At 37.4% G+C, this 20472-nt stretch overlaps 1 protein-coding gene across 3 annotated transcripts in view; it reads left to right on the top strand.

Moving 5' to 3' along the window:
- The window catches only part of mxi1 (max interactor 1, dimerization protein), a 74687-nt gene that overhangs the window by 22846 nt on the left and 31369 nt on the right, over positions 1 to 20472 (top strand). For all 3 annotated transcript variants that reach the window (XM_061922761.2, XM_061922758.2, XM_061922760.2), the window contains one exon: positions 5354 to 5383. In XM_061922761.2, coding sequence (XP_061778745.1) covers positions 5354 to 5383 — 30 coding nt within the window. The remainder of the gene's footprint in view (positions 1 to 5353; positions 5384 to 20472) is intronic.

Here is a 20472-nt window from a genome sequence, read left to right as displayed (position 1 = left end):
GTTATAAGATCGGTCACTCTTTTGTACTACATGCACAAAAACGGTAATAATGATACCCGCTGTAAAACCCCCGACGGTTCCAATTACCGTATTAAATAAAAGTGATTGATAACTGCACTTTGATAAACCTGCAGAAAGACTAGCATTAGTCTGCTAGCTAGCTTAAATACTAACATGAAAACAAGTGACAATAACATATTTTTCTATGCAAAATAACATTATTCACATTAAACATAAAGGCCGTGCTGCCGTTGCACAAAGAAATCAATTTCAACTCCACACCGTCGTGTTTTCAACAGAAGGTGAACTCGCTGACGTCCAATAAACCGGAAGTGAAACATATTAACAAAGAAACAAAATAATATGGCTCTTATGAAGCCAGAACAATGTTTGATGTTTCCTCTGCCAAGAAAATATAGTGTGTGGCTAAGGTTCTACGGTTTACCGGTACTGGTATAGTATCGCGGTACTAATGAATCAAAAATGGTACTGTACTCTGTTTGAAAAGTACTGGTTCCGGGCATGACAGCGCGTCGTCACGTCGTGACATTGCTGGTTTTGCGAGCAGAGGAGCATGTTTGACAAGTACAATAGCGTATCTAGTCGATACTACTATGATTACAGCAATATTTGTATTGTCACAAAATCTTTTTTCCTTCTTTAAAATGTATATTATGTTTATAAACTCAGGAAATATGTCCCTGGACACACGAGGACATTGAATACGACCAATGTATGATCCTGTCACTTCTTGGTATCGGATCAATACCTAAATTTGTGATATCATGCAAAACTAATGTAAAGTATCCAAACAACAGAAGAATAAGTGATTATTATATTTTAACATAAGTGTAGATGAAACATGTTAAAACGATAAAGTAAGCAGATATTAACAGTAAATGAGCAAGTGGATTAATAATACATTTTTACAGCTTGTCCCTCATAATTTTGACAAAATAGAATGATAAATAACAAAATATGTTACTGCGTACGTCAGCAGACTAATTAGGAGCCTTTGTTTGCTTACTTACTACTAACAGACAAGTTGTCTAGTATGTTCACTGTTTTATTTAAGGACAAAATTATTCTTCGATTGCAATAAAAAACATATGTTTAATGTACCGTAAGATTTTTTGTTAAAATAAAGCCAATAATGCCATTTTTTTGTGGTCCCTCTTATTTAGAAAAGTACCAAAAAGTATTGAAAAGCATCAAAATACTGGTATCGGGACAACACTGTGTGGCTATTTATTTTAGTTATTTAAAAAAAAGAAAAATACAACTTGGTTGAAAGATTTGTGTGTGTGTAAGTACTTTTTGCGCACATTAACAAACAATAATTGTAATTGTGATCATTTTGGTCACAACAACTTTATTTAGCCAATATATTAATTGTTTTGGTTGCATATATTTGAGCGTCTCCCGCACTCTCCTTAACAGAGACAGAATTTACCATATTGCTATTGGTTTTAATTTTTATTCAAGTGCAACATTTTCCTAACAGATTGTATTTTATTTTTAATATTTGTTTGTTTTATTTATTCCTTTCACTTGGATATTTAAAAGTTTACATTCCATTTACAAGGTTAAAATATACAAGCAATACAAGTTTATTGCATTTGAAAGGGTACATGTGCATTACTATCATTAGTTACGGGAATAATTTGCTCTAAAAATAATGTTGATAATAATATTGTTTATCTGCAATAATTTGAGAGTCAATAAAATATATCAACCAGCAAAATTTGTTATCGGTCCAGGCTGACAATTTGCCCAATATTTTCCTATTATATAGGGCATAGCCAATTTAATAGAACTTTTTTTTAAATTCATATTTGAAGAAATTGATGTTATGGCTCAGGCTTGTTGCAGCAGCATTCTCTGTAACATGTTAAGGCTTAAAGTGATGAGCTTATCTGACTGTCCTCACTTGCCTACCGTTTATAGCAGGGGTGCTTTATCTCATTGACCCACTCTGTGTCTGCGTCTACACACATACACACACACACATGCATACACCCACGAATAATGTATTCCAAAAGAAGTAAACATACTGCAGTTGTGTATGGCCCGAAGCCAGTTCATTATCTGATTTGCTTTATTGTTAAGCATCCGACACGTTGCTCTCTGATTCTGGATGAAGGAAAAGGGTTCGTGATGATAAAGGAGTATAGGACAGCACTCTGACTTAGATTGATGTCTATGAATGTGCAACTATATAAAGGAGCTAAAAAGGACCGATGGCTGGGGCTTGCATCGACTCTGAATAATGGTGTGTCTCTCGGACTAATAGTGTAAGTGACATCAGCTTTGCTCCAAAAACAGAATATAAGTTAACACCATTTGTTATAATATTATGAATGCTAGGTCACTGATGCAGATAAAATGTCAACGTTTAAATTTTGGACATGTTCTATTGTGTGATATGTTAAGTATTTAAAGGGGAACATTATCACCAGACCTATGTAAGCGTCAATATATACCTTGATGTTGCAGAAAAAAGACCATATATTTTTTTAACCGATTTCCGAACTCTAAATGGGTGAATTTTGGCGAATTAAACGCCTTTCTATTATTCGCTCTCGGAGCGATGACGTCACAACGGGACGTCACATCGGGAAGCAATCCGCCATTTTCTCACTTTCGTCGGTGTGTTGTCGGAGGGTGTAACAACACGAACAGGGACGGATTCAAGTTGCACCAGTGGCCCAAAGATGCGAAAGTGGCAAGAAATTGGACGAAATGTGTTCAAAATATGAGGCTGTGGGGAAAGCCGACGAAATGGTCAGTCGTTTGTTCCGCACACTTTACCGACGAAAGCTATGCTACGACAGAGATGGCAAGAATGTGTGGATATCCTGCGACACTCAAAGCAGATGCTGACATCAACTCCAAAACTGGACAGATCAGCTTTCAGGAAAAGAGAGCGGATGAGGGTATGTGTACAGAATATATTAATTGATGAAAACTTTATTCATTACTCGCGGTTTTACGTAAATTATTATACATAAACTGTGTTTACCAATAATTTAGCTTAAAAACATTTATTTTTTTCAATCATTCCAGTACATTCGGGTAGTCTTGTGTAATGCAGTATTTTGTGTCTATTTAGGTATGGTTAACCTGAGTGCTGAAATCGTGGAAAAATATATGTTCTTAGCGCGCCTGAAATGGGCTGTCTGCACTCTCAAAGTTTATGTTGTTGCCAAATGTATTTCATATGCTGTAAACCTAGTTCATAGTTGTTAGTTTCCTTTAATGCCAAACAAACACATACCAATCGTTGGTTAGAAGGCGATCGCCGAATTCGTCCTCGCTTTCCCTACGTGTCGCTGGCTGTCGTGTCGTTTTCGTCGGTTTCGCTTGAATATGGTTCAAACCGATATGGCTCAATAGCTTCAGTTTCTTCTTCAATTTCGTTTTCGCTACCTGCCTCCACACTACAACCATCCGTTTCAATATATGCGTAATGTGTTGAATTGCTTAAGCCGCTGAAATCCGAGTCTGAATCCGAGCTAATGTCGCTATACCTTGCTGTTCTTTCCGCCATGTTTGTTTGTATTGGCATCACTGTGTGACGTCACAGGAAAATGGACGGGTGTATATAACGATGGTTAAAATCAGGCACTTTGAAGCTTTTTTTAGGGATATTGCGTGATGGGTAAAATTTTGAAAAAAACTTCGAAAAATAAAATAAGCCACTGGGAACTGATTTTTAATGGTTTTAACCCTTCTGAAATTGTGATAATGTTCCCCTTTAACAAACGTGACTTATTGCGCACGACAGTAAAATCAATGGTAAAATGCTTGTGTCTTATAAATGATGTGCACGCTGGTTAAAAGCCAACACTAAGACATTACAAGCACAATTACAAAAAACAATGTGAAATATGGTTGTACAATAATGAATTTTCTGCCAGAAAATCTCGTCTTCTGCATTGCAGTTTCAGAAGTTGAAACATTAGGAAGTACCACCATTATATTAATGTGGAATAGACCAAATGGGCTTCTGCTGTTCATGCAGGAGGATACAAATGTTAGTTGTTCAAAGATGGTTAGCTGAGGCAGAACACATTACATGACTTCTGCTGGGTTGTAGTTGATGTATGTTGAAACCCTTCCACTATTTAAGCTCTTGTACTGCAGGCCAACTTCCACTTCCTTGTTCTACTGTGATCCCAGCACGGCCACCTGGCCGTTGGCCTTGTCGTTTTAAATTTTAACCACTGACACCGCTGAATGCACAGCCACTCTTGCATACTACATGAACAGTAATGTAGTCTAATGCAGACATATGGTGTTTTAATTCATTTTAATTATTAATTTGGGAGGGGTAATTTCCTGTGAAGCAGCGGTGTAGAACAATGGCTATATATCCTTGTCTAATTCCAAGTTATGGTAGGTAGACTTCATATTTGAGACATATTGCAGCATCAGTGATGCTTTGTTTGCATGCTTCAGGGGCAAGTTACACCTGTCACCCACCCTTTAAAAGTACAACTTCTTGAGCTGAGGTGGAGCACACTTTGCAGTGATGGAAACTCGGCCATTTACGCATGGGAAGGCTTTTGTCTTCTTTCAATATGTTGCCACACAAAGGCAGTGTAAGGGACTAGCGTCTTCACTTTACATTATTAACAGAGCACTGAACCCTGCTTGCTTCGTGCACAGGACATGTACTTGCTCCCATTCCTGCTAGCAGCACATGCATGTAGACACAGGCCCATCCCCAAAAAGTGACTCCTAAGGGAGCACAAGTCAGTGTCATTTGTATATGCCTGCTGAGCAGTGTCGTGTGTCATTGAGGAGGAGATGATAGTGCACTTTTGGCTGTCACACTGATGTTTAATGGTGCAAAGACTTTGAAAAGCTAGGCCTCAGCTTGAACTTTGTTGAAGAATATAATAATAATTGTGTCCGTCTGTCTGCTATACAATTTTCTATGCATGCCTGCTGGGAGCTATAACTTGGTATATATCCCACTAATAAAAAGTAATTACAGGCTCGTCATATAGAGACAATCTTTTCCACCCACAATCACACCTACGGGCAATTCAAGCTCCCCTTTAACCTGCCGTGGGAGGGAGCTGGAGAGAACCAACATATAGAGAGTACCCTCTTATTGCTGTGAGGTGCAAATTGTCACCATCTGGATTAATAATTCAGTTCATACGACTTATGATATGAAATCACAGGGTCTTAGTCTCTTTCATACATCATGTGGCCATTACACCAACTAGAACACATTTTTGGTAAAATATTGCACTGTATCTCCAGTCCTGTATATATGTATAATAATTTCCTTGAATACGAGATTTGTGTCTAAATGCAACCTTTTGTTCTGCCCTTGCAGGTCCACACACAATGAGCTGGAGAAGAATAGGTAAGTCGATCATAATTTCTTCCAAAAATTTTGCCTTTTAAGGGGGTCAGATTATGCAAAACCGATTTTTCTTACCTGTTGGCACCTGATTCTGCGTCTTTGGGATCCCCATAATTACCACAAATGTTAATCTAAACCATGGAGGCGTCATGAAAATTGTTTTCAAACAAAACACCTTTGCCTCTTTACAAACAAGCCGTTTGGAGTTTGAGACGGTTGTCACATATTTTGCCTCAGTCTTGCCAGCCGTTATCTCCATATATAGTAGAGATTTACCCAAAAAGCTTTGCGCAAGTTCACCATTTTTATTCAGTTGTAGTCAAAAACATCCTTCTTTTTCTCCATCCTCCTCTACATCCACATGCATGTTGGAATCCTGCGCTGTTGCCATTTTCTTATAAATATTTGCATATAGTTCTAGCTTTTATTTGCCAGTATGGAAGCACTAAAAACTACAACTTGGCGGACAGGGTGGAGACGTTTTGGCAGATAAATAAGCGCCTATAAAATGGCACATTCTGAAGAGACTGTCAGAAAGCGGCTTGAAGATGGTCTGTAAAACAATATCTATGCAAAATGTTGACCAACGCTCCACCATTACAGCTTATGTAGACCACAAGGAAGTTAGGACTGGGCGTAGGGCTGGGCGATATGGCCTTTTATTAATATCTCAATATTTTTAGGCCATGTCACGACGCGCAATATATATCTCGATATGTGCCTTAGCCTTGAATGAACACTTGATGCATATAATCACAGCAGTATGATGATTCTATGTGTCTACGTTAAAATATTCTTGTTCATACGGCATTAATATATGCTCATTTTAAACTTTCATGCAGAGAGGGAAATCACACCTATGTCAATTTACCAAAACTGTATTTATTAAACAGTTATTAAGCAGTGGCACAAACATTCATGTCATTTCCAAAACAGAAAGTGCAAGATTGTCAGAGACATTTTAAAACAAGCTATGAGTGCACTTTTGTGCTTGATGTCACTAAGATGACATATCAAAACAACACTAAATTAAAGTGCACTTTTTGTACAGAATGCCACTACAATAGTTTAAAACATATAAAGTGCACTTTTGTGCATGATGTCACACAAGATATTTCAATAAGTGTCAAATAAAAATGAGCTGCATATTACGAAATCAAATAGTGTATGTCCTTTGCTATGTGGTAGGTTCCTGCGGACGTTATCTCCTTCTGTTGTTGACTATTTGTTTCATACGGTGTTGATGTGCAAATGGTTGCTTCGGCATTTTGTGGGTGTGGCACTCTTCATTCTCTATAGGGTGACTTTTCAAATGATGCTACAAATTAGCAGTAATGCTACTTTTTGTAGCAACGCTTTTGCCTCACACTTGACGTATAACGGTTGTCTGTTCAACATCTTCCCGCTTGAAGCCAAACCACCGCCAGACGATGGACCCCGTGCTGGTTTTTTTTGGGAAATAATTCTTCTTCCTTCATTCGTTACCAGATTCGCACCTTCTTTCTCTCGTATTACCACTCGCACCGCTCCGCTAGCATCACAGCTAACGTTACCCATGTCGCTACCTCTCTGCTCCGAGAGTGTATGACGTTGCACGCGCGACAGTATGTGACGTATGTAAGAAAGTGCGCTTGTTGTATGTCTCTGTGAGAAGGAGAGACTAGAAAGAGTGAGAAGAGCCTGCAGCTAAAAACAACTGCGTGAGAACGTATACTCGAATATCACGATATAGTCATTTACTATATCGCACAGAGACAAACCCGCGATATATCGAGTATATTCGATATATCGCCCAGGTAGGGCTGGGCGATATATCGAATATACAATATATAATATATTGATATTATCGATAAATTTTGAGTTTTTTGTTGCAGACGATTTAAGAAATCGCCCACTTACTTCCTTAGCGGAGATTCACAGGCCTAGCAAAACATGGCTAATGCTAACAAAAGTCAGACGTTTGTTCCGAAGAAAAGAAAACTGTTGTCAGTGCTTTAAAAGTGTGGCAACAGGTGTGGATCAAGTGACTGCACGGTGAAAAGTTTCTTTAATAAAGGCAGTAGCACCACATACTTATTCCAGCTTCGAGCAGAGTGGGGTGAAATGCATCTCTTTACGTGGCGAACAACATTGCAACAACAACAAACTCCACCTAAGAAGCCACTTACTTTGGTGGAATCATTTACACTAGGTATGTATGATGATACCATGGAACAATGAGAAAGGAGAACAATGCACAGAGCGATCACTAGAGCAGTCGCTATGCACAGCCATACCGGACAGCTTGTACACGTGTGCTGCTGCAAAACTCTTGTGGAATTATAACACATTTAATTACCATTATAGTCATATATTGCATGTGCAATCAAGTGTACATTGTCTTTAACATCAGTACACACTAACACGGAGCCCACAATACTACATGGAAAAGCCTGCGTTTATCCACTTCCTAACTATACATAGTCATCTCAATGTTGTACTTGCTTATATATTTGCATACAATGTACAATACTACATTTTTTTTACACAATTGTTTTATTCAAGACAGAAGTTTTAAGTTTGCACTTTATTGATCTGATAGATTTTTATTAAAATTATTGTTTTTTGTTGTCCATTGATTTACTGGAATTGATATGTTTGCATGCAATGTGCAATGCAACATTTTTATTTATTTTTTTCAAGACAGAAGTTTTAAGTTTTCACTTTATTAATCTCAATGTTGGAGATTATTATTTGTTTGCATGCAATGTACAATGCTACATTTTTGTTTACAGAAGTATTTAATTCAAGCAGAAGTATTGCCTCCCAGAAGAAGTTCTTAATTTAGTTTTTTGAAAATGTTTGCATAAAAAGTACAATTTATATCTGGTCTAAAAAGAACAATAATATACAAATTAGAATTTTGCTAAGAGTAAGATGTAGTGTATGCAGTGTCATTTTAAATAACTACCGGTACCTTTTGATCAAATAAAAGCGGAAAAAAAGAATTGTCTTTGTCATTTTTAATCATTGGTTTCTTTAAAAAGTAGTGAAAAATCTGGGATTTTATTTTTAGGCCATGTCACCCAGGCCTACAAAAAAAATCATAATACGATCCCTTCAAGGTTGTTTCCACACCATCTTTATTGTTCTGAATCAGTTCATAGGTTTTTTAAATGAGTCTAAACCAATCTAAGTGAGCGCCGCCAACATACATCAAGATTGTCCTTTGTTAATAACTAAAAATCTGTGAACCGAAACCCAACTTGATCGACTTGTTCTTTTAGTTCGCACCTGAGTTGGACTGGGTTCTATACTTGTTTCACACCTAGCCAAACGAACGGCAGCAAGAGGGAAAACAGCAAGCACCCTAAAGTCAGAACACTCCCACTGCACTTGCTCAGACATTTTCTTTTATAATGAATGTAAGGATTTCTTTGTCAACAGGCCATTTGAAACAAACTTAACCCCACACTCATCTATCTCTTATTTCCACTCTAGCACCATACAGAATTATGCAGTAGTTAGGTTGCAAAGGGCTTTGAACAAACATGCATGCAGTCATGAAATGAGCCACACCCCGGAGTTGTAGAAGTACAGGGAGTGTATTAATATTCCACAGCTTGGTACATTACACACATATAAACACATTTATATTTTTGTTCCTGATGTTGCCCTAACACAATCATATGTCATGTGGTATTTATGGTGGTTTCTTGAAGGGCCTTATCTGATTTGCGTTCACCAACCACCTAGGGTTCTTCTTGGTGTTTATGCCATGTGTGCAGACTTTACAAGTCAATCTTTCAAAAGCTTTCTTTGACACCATAAATAAGAGTGGTGAGACTTGCAAGATTTATAGTTAATAAGTGAGAAGAGTGTGCCTTGCATTTCATCATCTGTGAGGGTGTGGGTACAATGAGAGGCTGTGGGAGCTTTGGATCTATTCGGTGTAATCACATATCAGCTCGGCCTGTTCTTGCTATCCTCCCTGGCAAGCTCAAGTAAAAAGATGGGCACATTGGACTCAGTGTGTTAAATATAGACAAGAGTTGATGTGTCACTGTGGTGCTCAGATGTGATGCCACACATGGCAACGCAGTTGGTTGGTTAGGTCTGGCAGACTGCAGATTCCATGCTGGGTTGCATTTTTTTCTTGTAGTACTTCATACAACGCAGCGTGAACACTGTGTTTGCACACCCTCCGCATTTTTGTTTTCATTCTTCTAAGTGTTTCCTTCACCTCCTCCTTGTCCTGCCAGTTCTTTACTGGTCCAAGCAGTCCTGTATCATACTATGTATGCCAAAATCCACTGATATGTATTTTATCTTACTCTTCAAGTACACACTCTTTCTACTGGTGTTTTTTGCTCGGTAGTGTGAAAATCAATCCATCCACCCATCCATTTTCTACCGCTTATTCCCTTTTGGGGTCGCGGGGGGCGCTGGAGCCTATCTCAGCTATAATACAAGACAAATTAAAATTTCTGTTACTGAGGAAAGTGAGTAAAATTGAAATGGTAATCCATCTTTTTAGAAGCGCACTTGTCAGAATCATTTATAATCCCTCGTCTTTGCTAGAAGTTAATCCAATTCCCTTTCAGAACATGCCCCACTGCAAGCTATATGTATCAGCCAAAGTTGTTCACCCAAGTGTGTCAGGCTTAAACCATGATTCTAGTGCAGCAGACTTATAAGCATTGAAAAAAAAAAGTCTCACAACTTTCAACACTTGGATCTGCTGAATCTAACTGCAGGGCTTGATAACCTCGGTGACGACTGATTTCATCGTGACAACAGAACCCACAGGGCCAGCATAAAAGGAGAGAAATAACATTCCAGATGGTTACGGTACAGTTAGACCAGATTGTACTGTACTGTTCTTTCACCATGCACCCCCTCAAGCACTATGAATGTCTACCAAGTAAAGGGCCTGAATGTTGCATTTTTAATTCTTCCTCCATAACTGTCATTAGATGTCCCTATTTCAACTAGTTTGTTGCTTGTCAATTACATGAACATATACATTGATGCCGTCAATGAGAAGATTCTATATTGATTGCTGTTTGATTATTGGTATGTTTTCAAAGTTTGAAGATCTACAATTTGGTGCAGTCTTGTCGTGTGTCTTTACTCTATTAAATACCATTTTATTTAATATTTTCCACATTTAGATCTTGAAAATTTACAGCCAATCGTTTTAAAGACTTTACTTCCTGCAATAGATTATGAATTGTTTCCTTATCATTTGCCCTCCACCACCATAAGACTCTAAATCACTATGAGTGGATGGAATGTTAAGACCACCCATATTCCTACCTCCCGGAATTTGTTTTGGCTAGTGTGTGACTCATACCTTATTTGCAGTTTTTTACAGATTGACATTGGGGTACTCACCTGTCTTTGATTGTAGCTTGTGAAAGAACTAGGTCTTTCAAAAACGGAAACACCTTAATGACTGTAACTAAATAATTCAATTACTGTACACACGTGCCCATCATGGTAAGCCTTGCTTCTCTGTTATGAAGGCGGAACAGTCATGTTCTGCCATGATTTGGTTTAGTTTACTTGGGGATGTATGACATGGATCAATTAAGTCTTTAATAATGAATAATTCGATCACACAGCGCAGCAAGGTAGAAAAAAATACAAAGGGACCTGTACGGAGAGCTAACTAAATAAAAGATACAGAGTAGAAATAGCAGGAAACAGACACAACATCTGGCAATCAGTGGCATCAATTAGCATACCATGCTGTCAAAAAAATAACTTGAACAAATCACATGCATGACAAACACAATGAACCGGTGTCGTCTTTGAAGCTTGACTATTTACCAAATAAAAGACAACCGTGACCTGTTCCCTACACACATTTGAGAAATAGCAATGAACCAAAACAGGAGACCGATGCAACCAATTTAAAACACATAACAGAGAATAATGTCAGAAACTGAAATTAAACCAACCAAAAGTTCAAACTTTCATCTGGAACATGACCGGGACAGTTTAGTATACAGGTGAGATGGAGCGGAATAAGCTGGCCGACACTATAGATGGGTTTTATTCCCAAAAGAACAATGATGGAACAGTCAACAAAGAAAGTGAAAGTGCTTAGTTGTACTATTCTTAATGCACTGCGTTTTAAAAGTAAAAATACTGTTCTACATACCTGTAACTCCAGCATATAGCCTGGTCCACAGGAATTGTAGATAGACATGCATGAGACAGACATATTTTATTTTGGTGTGTAGTAAGTATTCTTTTGCGTGATTATAATTTGATGTTTAAAGTGTCATATATATATATTTTTTTCTACATTTAAAACACTTCCTTGTGGTCTACATAAGTGTAATATTGGTTCTTTGGTCAAAATGTTGCATAGATTATGTTTTACAGGCTGTTTTTAAGCCGCTTTCTGATCGCCTCTTCAGGATGCGCGAGTTTGTGGGTGGTCACATGTATGTGGCTCCACTTCGACTGCGTCTTCTTTCCGCCAACTTTGTTGTAGTTATTAGCAGTTTGAAGAGGATAGTAAAAAAAAACTTGCGGACTACAATGGCGGACTCTCGCAAGGCACTCTGGGTACATGTATACCATACATGGATAATCTTCTTTCCCAATTTGTGACGTCACCAATCGTGCACATTCCAAACAGCTCGTTTGGTGGAAGTAGGAAGTAATTTTGGGGACTTGTGCAATTACCATATACACAACAGCAGCTACCAATGGGTAAGAAAAGTTTGTTGTTCATAATAGTGCCACTTTGAAAATAGTCATACCCTGTCATTTATCTTTCTGGTAATACAGTATACAGTACAGCAAAAATTGGTGTCATTTATACAGTATTGTTTGCAAATGGTGATTAAACATGATTAACTTGAAAACTGATTAATTTGATGAAATGTTGAATTATTTCACAGCGCTGGTAAGAGCCTGAACATCGCCAATTCGATTATTCATTTGACTTAACATCCACTTTGTAATGTCACTAAAAGTTGTTCATTTATCAAGAAAGACACTTGAATTTACTGGTCGAATAGGTGTCACATTTGTGTTACGGTAATCTGGATGGAGCCTTTGCAACCGATGGGAACTGAATCAGGCTCTGTCGTTGGGAGGCCTTGAGGTTGGATGAGCTGTTAAGCATGAAAAAGCCTGGGTTACGTTTGCTGTGATTGTGCTAAAGCATTCTGTTCTCTGCCCAGTGAGTGCAGCCTATTCTATGCCCTGCTGCAGAGCCTGAAACTGGGATCGTTTGTTCTGACCAACGTGACGACTTGTACCGGTAGGCTTTTCTTGGCTCAGAAAAGCCGCTTAAGGGGCTTGATCTTTGGTCTGGTGAGCCCAGCTAGAGCATGTACACGTGTTGGGGCACACTCACACGACCTCCCACCCCCCACAAACAAACACAAGCCACGAGGTGCTATTCTTTGAAAGCATTGTTTGACACTGGTTTAAAGTACCAGTAGAGTGGAAAAACAAGTTGACTTTAATGCTTATTTGTGTTTCATTGTATTCATTAAACCGTACCCAATTGTATTTACAATCCGCAAAGTATGTGAAAACACTGTGTAAACATTACAAAATGCCACAAATTCAATCAGCCATTTTGAATATTGCTCTCAGAATACCTTCGGCTATTTTCGGAGATGGACATCACAGTAGTAACGCTTCTGCCCTCTGACAATGTAACCAGATCAGTCACACTGGAAATACGCAAAAATTGGAAAGAGATGTGGTGTTTATCTTTTGCAATCTTTACGTAAGACAAGAACACATATACTTGACTTTTTTTATGCATTCAAAATCATAAATAAATATTAAAACAGTTGACTCAACTGATTGAGGGTCCTCTGTTGCGCTCATTATACTCGCTCTCAAAACATCCATTGATACTATTTTGATCATATCTATTTATTCACAAACTTTGGAAGTCTTTTGGTGTCATAAATCAGACCTATATGATAATAGCTTCAATATAGAGGCAACTCGTTGTTCCACACTACTTGTACTTTAAACAATGACAAGGAAGTAACTGACAGGCTGATGGGATGTGAAGTCAAACACACCTGACTGAGAGTTACTTAAAGCAGGAGTCCCCAACTTTTTTTGCACCAGGGACTGGTTTAATATAGGCAATATTTTCAGGGACTGGCCTTCCACATATGGCAGATAAATATAGCAATTAAGTGCATGGAAAATGAATACATGAAAAAACTCACCGTAACGTTCAATTAGTGGGAGCCACTGGCCTTTTCCCTTTGCAAAAAAGCTCTCCATAGACTTTTTTTTTGCTCGTAGTAGGCTTTTTTTGGCTTTAGTATCTGATGTGTTATAGGTGATACATTACATTCAAGGACAAAAGCATAGATATATATTAAAGCTAAAAATACTTGCCATTAGTTCCAATAGATTTCTGTAGATTTCTACTACCATTCTTAAAGCTATGTATTGATATTTTGTGCAATATTTTATACATAGATACACTGTTAGCTTTTTTTGGTCCAATTTTCCATGCGTAACTACATCTGTTATTGCTAACTACTTGTGCAATAATACCAGCACTTTAACGTACTAGGCCAAAAGAGATGTGTATTTTCTTCCTTAAGCACAATTATTATATGCAGCAATTTAGCACTTCTCCATCTGCCTTATGCACTTTAACTACGATGGTCACTTTGTTCCTGATCTACCCTGATCTTAGGTCATCAACCTGCCGCGGACTGCAGGTGCGATTTGGCACCCTTACATTTTATATTGGTATTAATTTGCATGATTCCATGTAACAAATATGTAACAAATATAGCAAATGGCGACTTCCTATTAGAAGTTTTATAATACATCTATGAACACGCGTATTGGTGTGTCTGGTGCATACCGTACTTGCCAACCTTGATACCTCCGATTTCGGGAGGTGGGGGCGCGGTCGGGGGTGGGCGGGGCGTGGTTAAGAGGGGAGGAGTATATTGACAGCTAGAATTCACCAAGTCAAGTATTTCATACATATATATATATATTTATTTTTTTTAATATATATATATATATATATATATATATATATATATATATATATATATATATATATATATATATATATAGAGATATCTACATCCTGAAAATATGCAAACAAACTGTGTTTAGATAATTGATACTTCAAACTTGCATAAATAAATATTAAGGAATGTAACATAACTTGGCTTCTGAGAGTTTCAAAATGTAATGAATAAAATGCTAAAGTTGTTGATAAACAAGCAATTATTTTAATAATTAAATATGGTAATTTTAAATGAATTATTATGATAATTTAAAATAAATTATTTCAAATATGTTTATTTTAATAAACATATTTGGCCATTACATCCAGCCATATACTATGGCTGGATGTAATTAGGGCTGAAACGACGCGTCGACGTAGTCGACATCGGTTACGTAAATACGTCGAGGACGTTTTTGTTCGTCGACGCGTCGCATATTTACGTCACACTACCGTCATGGCGGAGCGCAAAGCAGACGATGCGAGCGGTGCGAGCGAGGGGAAAAAAAGCACGCCAAAAGTCGTCAAAAGTGTGGCAGTATTTCAATAAACGGCCTAAGAAGAAACGCTACTTTTACTCCGCTACTTTTATCTACATTCAGCTCGCTACTCGCTACTAATTTTTATCGATCTGTTAATGCACGCTTTGTTTGTTTTGGTCTGTCAGACAGACCTTCAAAGTGCCTGCCTTACTGGTGACGTTTCACTTCGTTCCACCAATCAGATGCAGTCACTGGTGACGTTGGACCAATCAAACAGAGCCAGGGGTCACATGACCTGACTGGCTCCGAGCTAACTTCGGGTGTTACCATTTAGTGGTCAATTGTACGGAATATGCACTGTACTGTGCAATCTACTAATAAAAGTTCCAATCAATCAATCAAAAGTGTGAAGGAAAAAAGACCCTTTTTTTATTTCAACCGTAAAGACTGACTGCACAGTTCCTGTCTTCACAATAAAAGTCCCGCTCCATCGCGCCTGCGCTTTCAAAATAAGAGTCTCCGAAAGCCAGCGCAAACAAGCTAGCAAGCTACGGAGTTTGCCGCCAATGTATTTCTTGTAAAGGGTATAAAAACGAATATGGAAGGTGGACAAATAAGATGCCAAATAACAACCACTTTCATGTGGTATTAGACAGAAAGGAGGAACTTTTGTTCTCCTCCATTTGAAAACGTGGACGTTACCAGCACTGCTTCCTGATTACAATCAATGCAAGTCATCAGAATCAGGTAATACACCAACTTATATTCTTGTCTTCATGAAAGAAAGGAATCTATATGTTAAACATGCATGTATATTCATTAAAACACCTTTAACATGTAAACAAAAACGGCAAAATAAATAAATATAAATGATATACTGTATATATCAATGTATGTATATATATATATATATATATATATATATATATATATATATATATATATATATAAACGTGTGTGTGTGTGTGTGTGTGTTTGTGTGTGTGTGTGTGTGTGTGTGTGTGTGTATATATATACACATATATATATATAGATATATATATATATATATATATATATATATGTATATATATATATGATATGTGTGTGTATGTTACTCAGTACTTGAGTAGTTTTTTCACAACATACTTTTTACTTTTACTCAAGTAAATATTTGGGTGACTACTCCTTACTTTTACTTGAGTAATAAATCTCTAAAGTAACAGTACTCTTACTTGAGTACAATTTCTGGCTACTCTACCCACCTCTGCTAATAATGTTGTTGTATGCACACTGTGTCGAGCGGAAATGGCCTATCATAGCAGCACAACGGCAGCGTTCTTGCCATCACCATCAACTAGTCAATCATCCACGTGAGTATACGTTGTCATCATTACACAAAAACATGAATGTGTCATTTGTATCTGCGTTGTAAATTCATAAACTAAAGCACCGTTTCGCTCTGAGAGGAGCGTTTGGCGTGCCTGTTCAGTGTTTACAAAGACGCGCTCCTCTTTAACGCTAACGTTAATTAGTTGTGCAAATACCTTTTACAACATTAACAATTACGTATACTATGTACAAACGAACAATTAACTTTCACTTTAATCATACTATCATTGTTGTGTTATTAAGCAAAATAAGCAAAAGTTTTACTTTTGTTGAAATGTTTACACTGTTGTTACAGAATATTTCGTTTTGCACTTTTTTGTATTGGATGTTTATCTTTACTTTTGCACATTTTAGCAAATAAGCAATACTTTTACTTTTGTTGAAATGTTTACACTGTTGTTACAGAATATTTCCGTTTTGCACTTTTTTGAATTGGATGTTTATCTTTATTTTTGCACATTTTAAAGCAAAATAAGCAATACTTTTACTTTTGAAATGCTTATACTATTGCAGAATATTAAGATTTGCACTGGATGTTTACTTTTATATTTGCACATTAAAAGCAAATAAGCTACTTTTAATTTTGTTAAATGTTTACATTGTTACAGAATATTTTGTCATGTTGTTGTCAATGTTGACTGAGTGGCCATACTTTTTTTTTTGTAAATAAAAGCCATGCCTTTTGAAAAAACTGGCCTACATTTATTTTTTCATCTTCATTTTAAATAAAAAAAATAATCGGTAAAAGGAAAAAGAATCTATAGATTAATCGAAAAAATAATCTATAGATTAACCGATTAATCGAAAAAATAATCTATAGATTAATCGATAGAAAAATAATCGTTAGCTGCAGCCTTAGATGTAATAAGGAGTCACGAAAAAATACAAATAAAAATACAATTAATTTTGATGTTTTTAGCAAAATATAGTAAAAATGTATTTAGTTTTTTTTTTTTTTTTTTTTAATTAATAAATATATTTATTTTTAGGTAAGATAAACATAATAATACAATTTATCTCTAGTCTGGATGATTTAGTTCTTGTCACCCTGTTGTCCTCCCGTCATGAAAAAAGGCTGTCCTCACTCAAGTCCGCATGGAGCTGGAGGGGGCATGGCTTCCAGCTCCGGCTGAAAATCGGGAGATTTTCGGGAGAATATTTGTTCCGGGAGGTTTTCGGGAGAGGCGCTGAATTTCGGGAGTCTCCCGGAAAATTCGGGAGGGTTGGCAAGTATGGTCTGGTGGGACTGGCGAAAGTTAAGTAGGAGAAAATGCGTTCGGTTATACATTATTTAATGTCTCTGTGCAGCCCAGTAACAAATGCGTCATGGACCGGTGCCGGTCCCCGGACCGATGGTTGGGGACCACTGACTTAAAGCACAAAACAAACCTAATCTACCCTTCCCTATGTGCCAGTGCGTGCACAGAATTTCAACGCTGTAATTAACACAGTAAAATAATAGTATTAGGTTAGGGTCTGCCAATATCTACAATTGGAAATATGGTGTAAATGTTTTGTTTTGGACATGTGTTTTTGCTTATCTGAAGATGACTAATTTCTGTTATTCAAAAAGAAAAATATAATACAAAGTTTTGTGGTACTTTATTCTTAATTTAGTGCGTATAAAATAGCATTTAAGAAGCTTTTTATTGATTGACTGCCAGTTGCCAATGACATTACTTCAGAAGAGACTTCACAGAAGTATTAAAATCATTAAAACTGCAAGGAAACCAAGACTATTCAATAGATACAGTAGATGCTCTTTTCTTATTTGTACAAAAACCTGAAACAATATGAAATGCAAAAGTAATGGTTAAGAAATATACACTGTTGTTTCATGGTTAGTATGCCTTTGTTAGAACATACTATTCAGTAATACTTTCATCTCAAACTGACGAATGTAAATTGTGCGAGTTGACTATTGTCATTTGTCACTTTGTCTTATCTTTTTTTAGGTCCCCTCTGACCTTTAAGGCCTTTTGTCTTAGCCTGTTGTTATGCCTTTATGCTAACTAAGTGTATCCTGGCATCATTTTGTAGAAGGTCAGTGTAACCAAACATGATTATAGAGTCAGCAAGTTTAAGCCAAGTGAAAACACTTTGTATATGTTCAAACATATCAACTCTGAAAAGTGACTTCACAGCCAGTCTGCATGGAAATAAAAAACAAATGGAAAAAAATGAATCATTCTGTCAGGGACAAAGTTAACATTATATACTGTTTCAGGATTACTTACTCTGGAATATTCCTTCCCTTTCCTGGAGAAGATTGTCACGTTTACTGCTGAGCTAATTTAATCTGTACTTTAAGGAGATGGATAGGGGGTTGGTGGAGAGTGAGCCATACAGGATGGAAAGAGAGAAAAAATAGGATACATGCAGAAGGAACAAGACACAATTGGTCTAAAACTGACTGTGGCCTCTATTTTTAGATGCACAGCTGTGGCAATGAGGAGAATCTGCCTTGTGACCAATCATGTATACATATTTCGCTTTGCACCAATGAGAGCCGTGCAATTAATTAATAACATTTCCAAACCTTTTATCCTGACTTCAAAGATTACACGTCATTATGATGCCGACTGAATCTGCACTGACTCTACATTGCAAAGTTTAATTTTGACAATGCACAATGCAAGTAAGTGCTTATCACAATATTTATGGAAGAATACGTTTTTCTTACTGCGTTTGTGTTCGCACTTTGACGACACTGTGCCAAGAAGGCTGGCGAATTCCCGCTCAGAAAGGCCATTTAAAGAAGGGACCACTCTGCGATAGATTTAATGAAACACTGGATGATTGGAATAGTAAGTTGTCGTGCAGATTCCACCACCTCAAAGACACAGATTCAAATCAGGAATGAAGGTGCTACTCTTTAAAGTTATGTGGCAGTGTCGAGAGCATTAAAAAAAAACAACCAAAAGATTGGCAGTAAAACACTAAAAACCTTGACCCATGAATGTCTATTTGCACTTTTTATTTTCTACACTGAATATTTAGATTACATATGTTGCCCCACCCCCTGGTGAACATATTAAAACAGCCACACTTAAACCCCGGCCACCAGCCTGAGCCAACATCTGGCTAGATGCAGCTCTGATTTTTCACCAGACTTATTCTAGAAGCCCCTCCATGTCAGTGTTTTAATCCAAAGCTTCTGACGTTTACTCCTCGAGTCACACCGGGTTAATGGGGCAAGCCTACGTGCATCTGTGGGATATGGTGGCATTGTGTACAGAAATGTACGCGCTTTAGTTGTTGTTTATTTCATGCAGATGTTTGGACATATAGATAGGTGCTAGGGGGATTTAGAGGATGAGTGGATATCCAATCACATGATCTGTATATGTGATTATTAAAGCGATTTGTGTAGGGTATATGCAGTTGTTTTCATAATATGCTTGTTTTAGCTTTTAAGCTTTGGCCATCACTATCTCGAGCTCTTTGTCTCTGGGTTTCCCTGTTTTTTGTTTTTTTTGCTTGTTTCTCATTGGAGCAGATTAAAAGGCAGTGTGCACGTGTGAACTAATCCATGAGTTACTGATGGGTTTCAGCCCCAGAGTCTTTTAGCCCTGTCATGCAGCTAGCACTTCCCCCACACCCGTCCCTCACCAGTGAACTTTGTATGAGCCTTTGTGTGTATGTAAGCATGTGTTTTATGCTGTGTAAGAAGGGTCAATTATAAATGTGAATGTCTTTTTTGTCTCAAATAAATGACCAGGTCCACGTTTGCCCATGTTTCCTCAATCCCTTCTTTGCAGTCTGCACTGTTGCTACTGTATGTTTTTTTTAGTGCATGCTCTTTCTGGCTCACGGTGGCCTCAGCAGTTTAGCCTGGCAACAGCGTTGGTCTTCTGAGTAATCGACGGAGGTTTCCTTGTATTTACCATTTGTGGCCATGGCATTGGTTAGACAAGGCTCAAAGACACGAAATGCGTATTTTTAAAAATATATTCCTCTCTAAGTGTTTATTGTGCTCTTGTTAGTGGTGTTGTGTTGAGAATGTAAGCATTTTCCAATTGAGCTTTAGTGCATAGCAAAAATACATTCTTCAACTCAGTAAATCTGGATGGATGGATGGAATTGAGGTCACAACTGCATGCTTTGAACTATCAAAGTGCTATTCCCACCCACATGCAGGCACAAATGTTCACTCCTTTGCATTTCCTTCATGTTATCTTCTTTGTAACCAGAAGGTATGTCAGCAACCAACACAGTTCCCA

The sequence above is a fragment of the Nerophis lumbriciformis genome, linkage group LG27 (assembly GCF_033978685.3).
Source record: "Nerophis lumbriciformis linkage group LG27, RoL_Nlum_v2.1, whole genome shotgun sequence".
NCBI classification, from domain to species: Eukaryota; Metazoa; Chordata; class Actinopteri; order Syngnathiformes; family Syngnathidae; genus Nerophis; species Nerophis lumbriciformis.
This window is presented reverse-complemented; position numbering and strand designations above follow the sequence as displayed.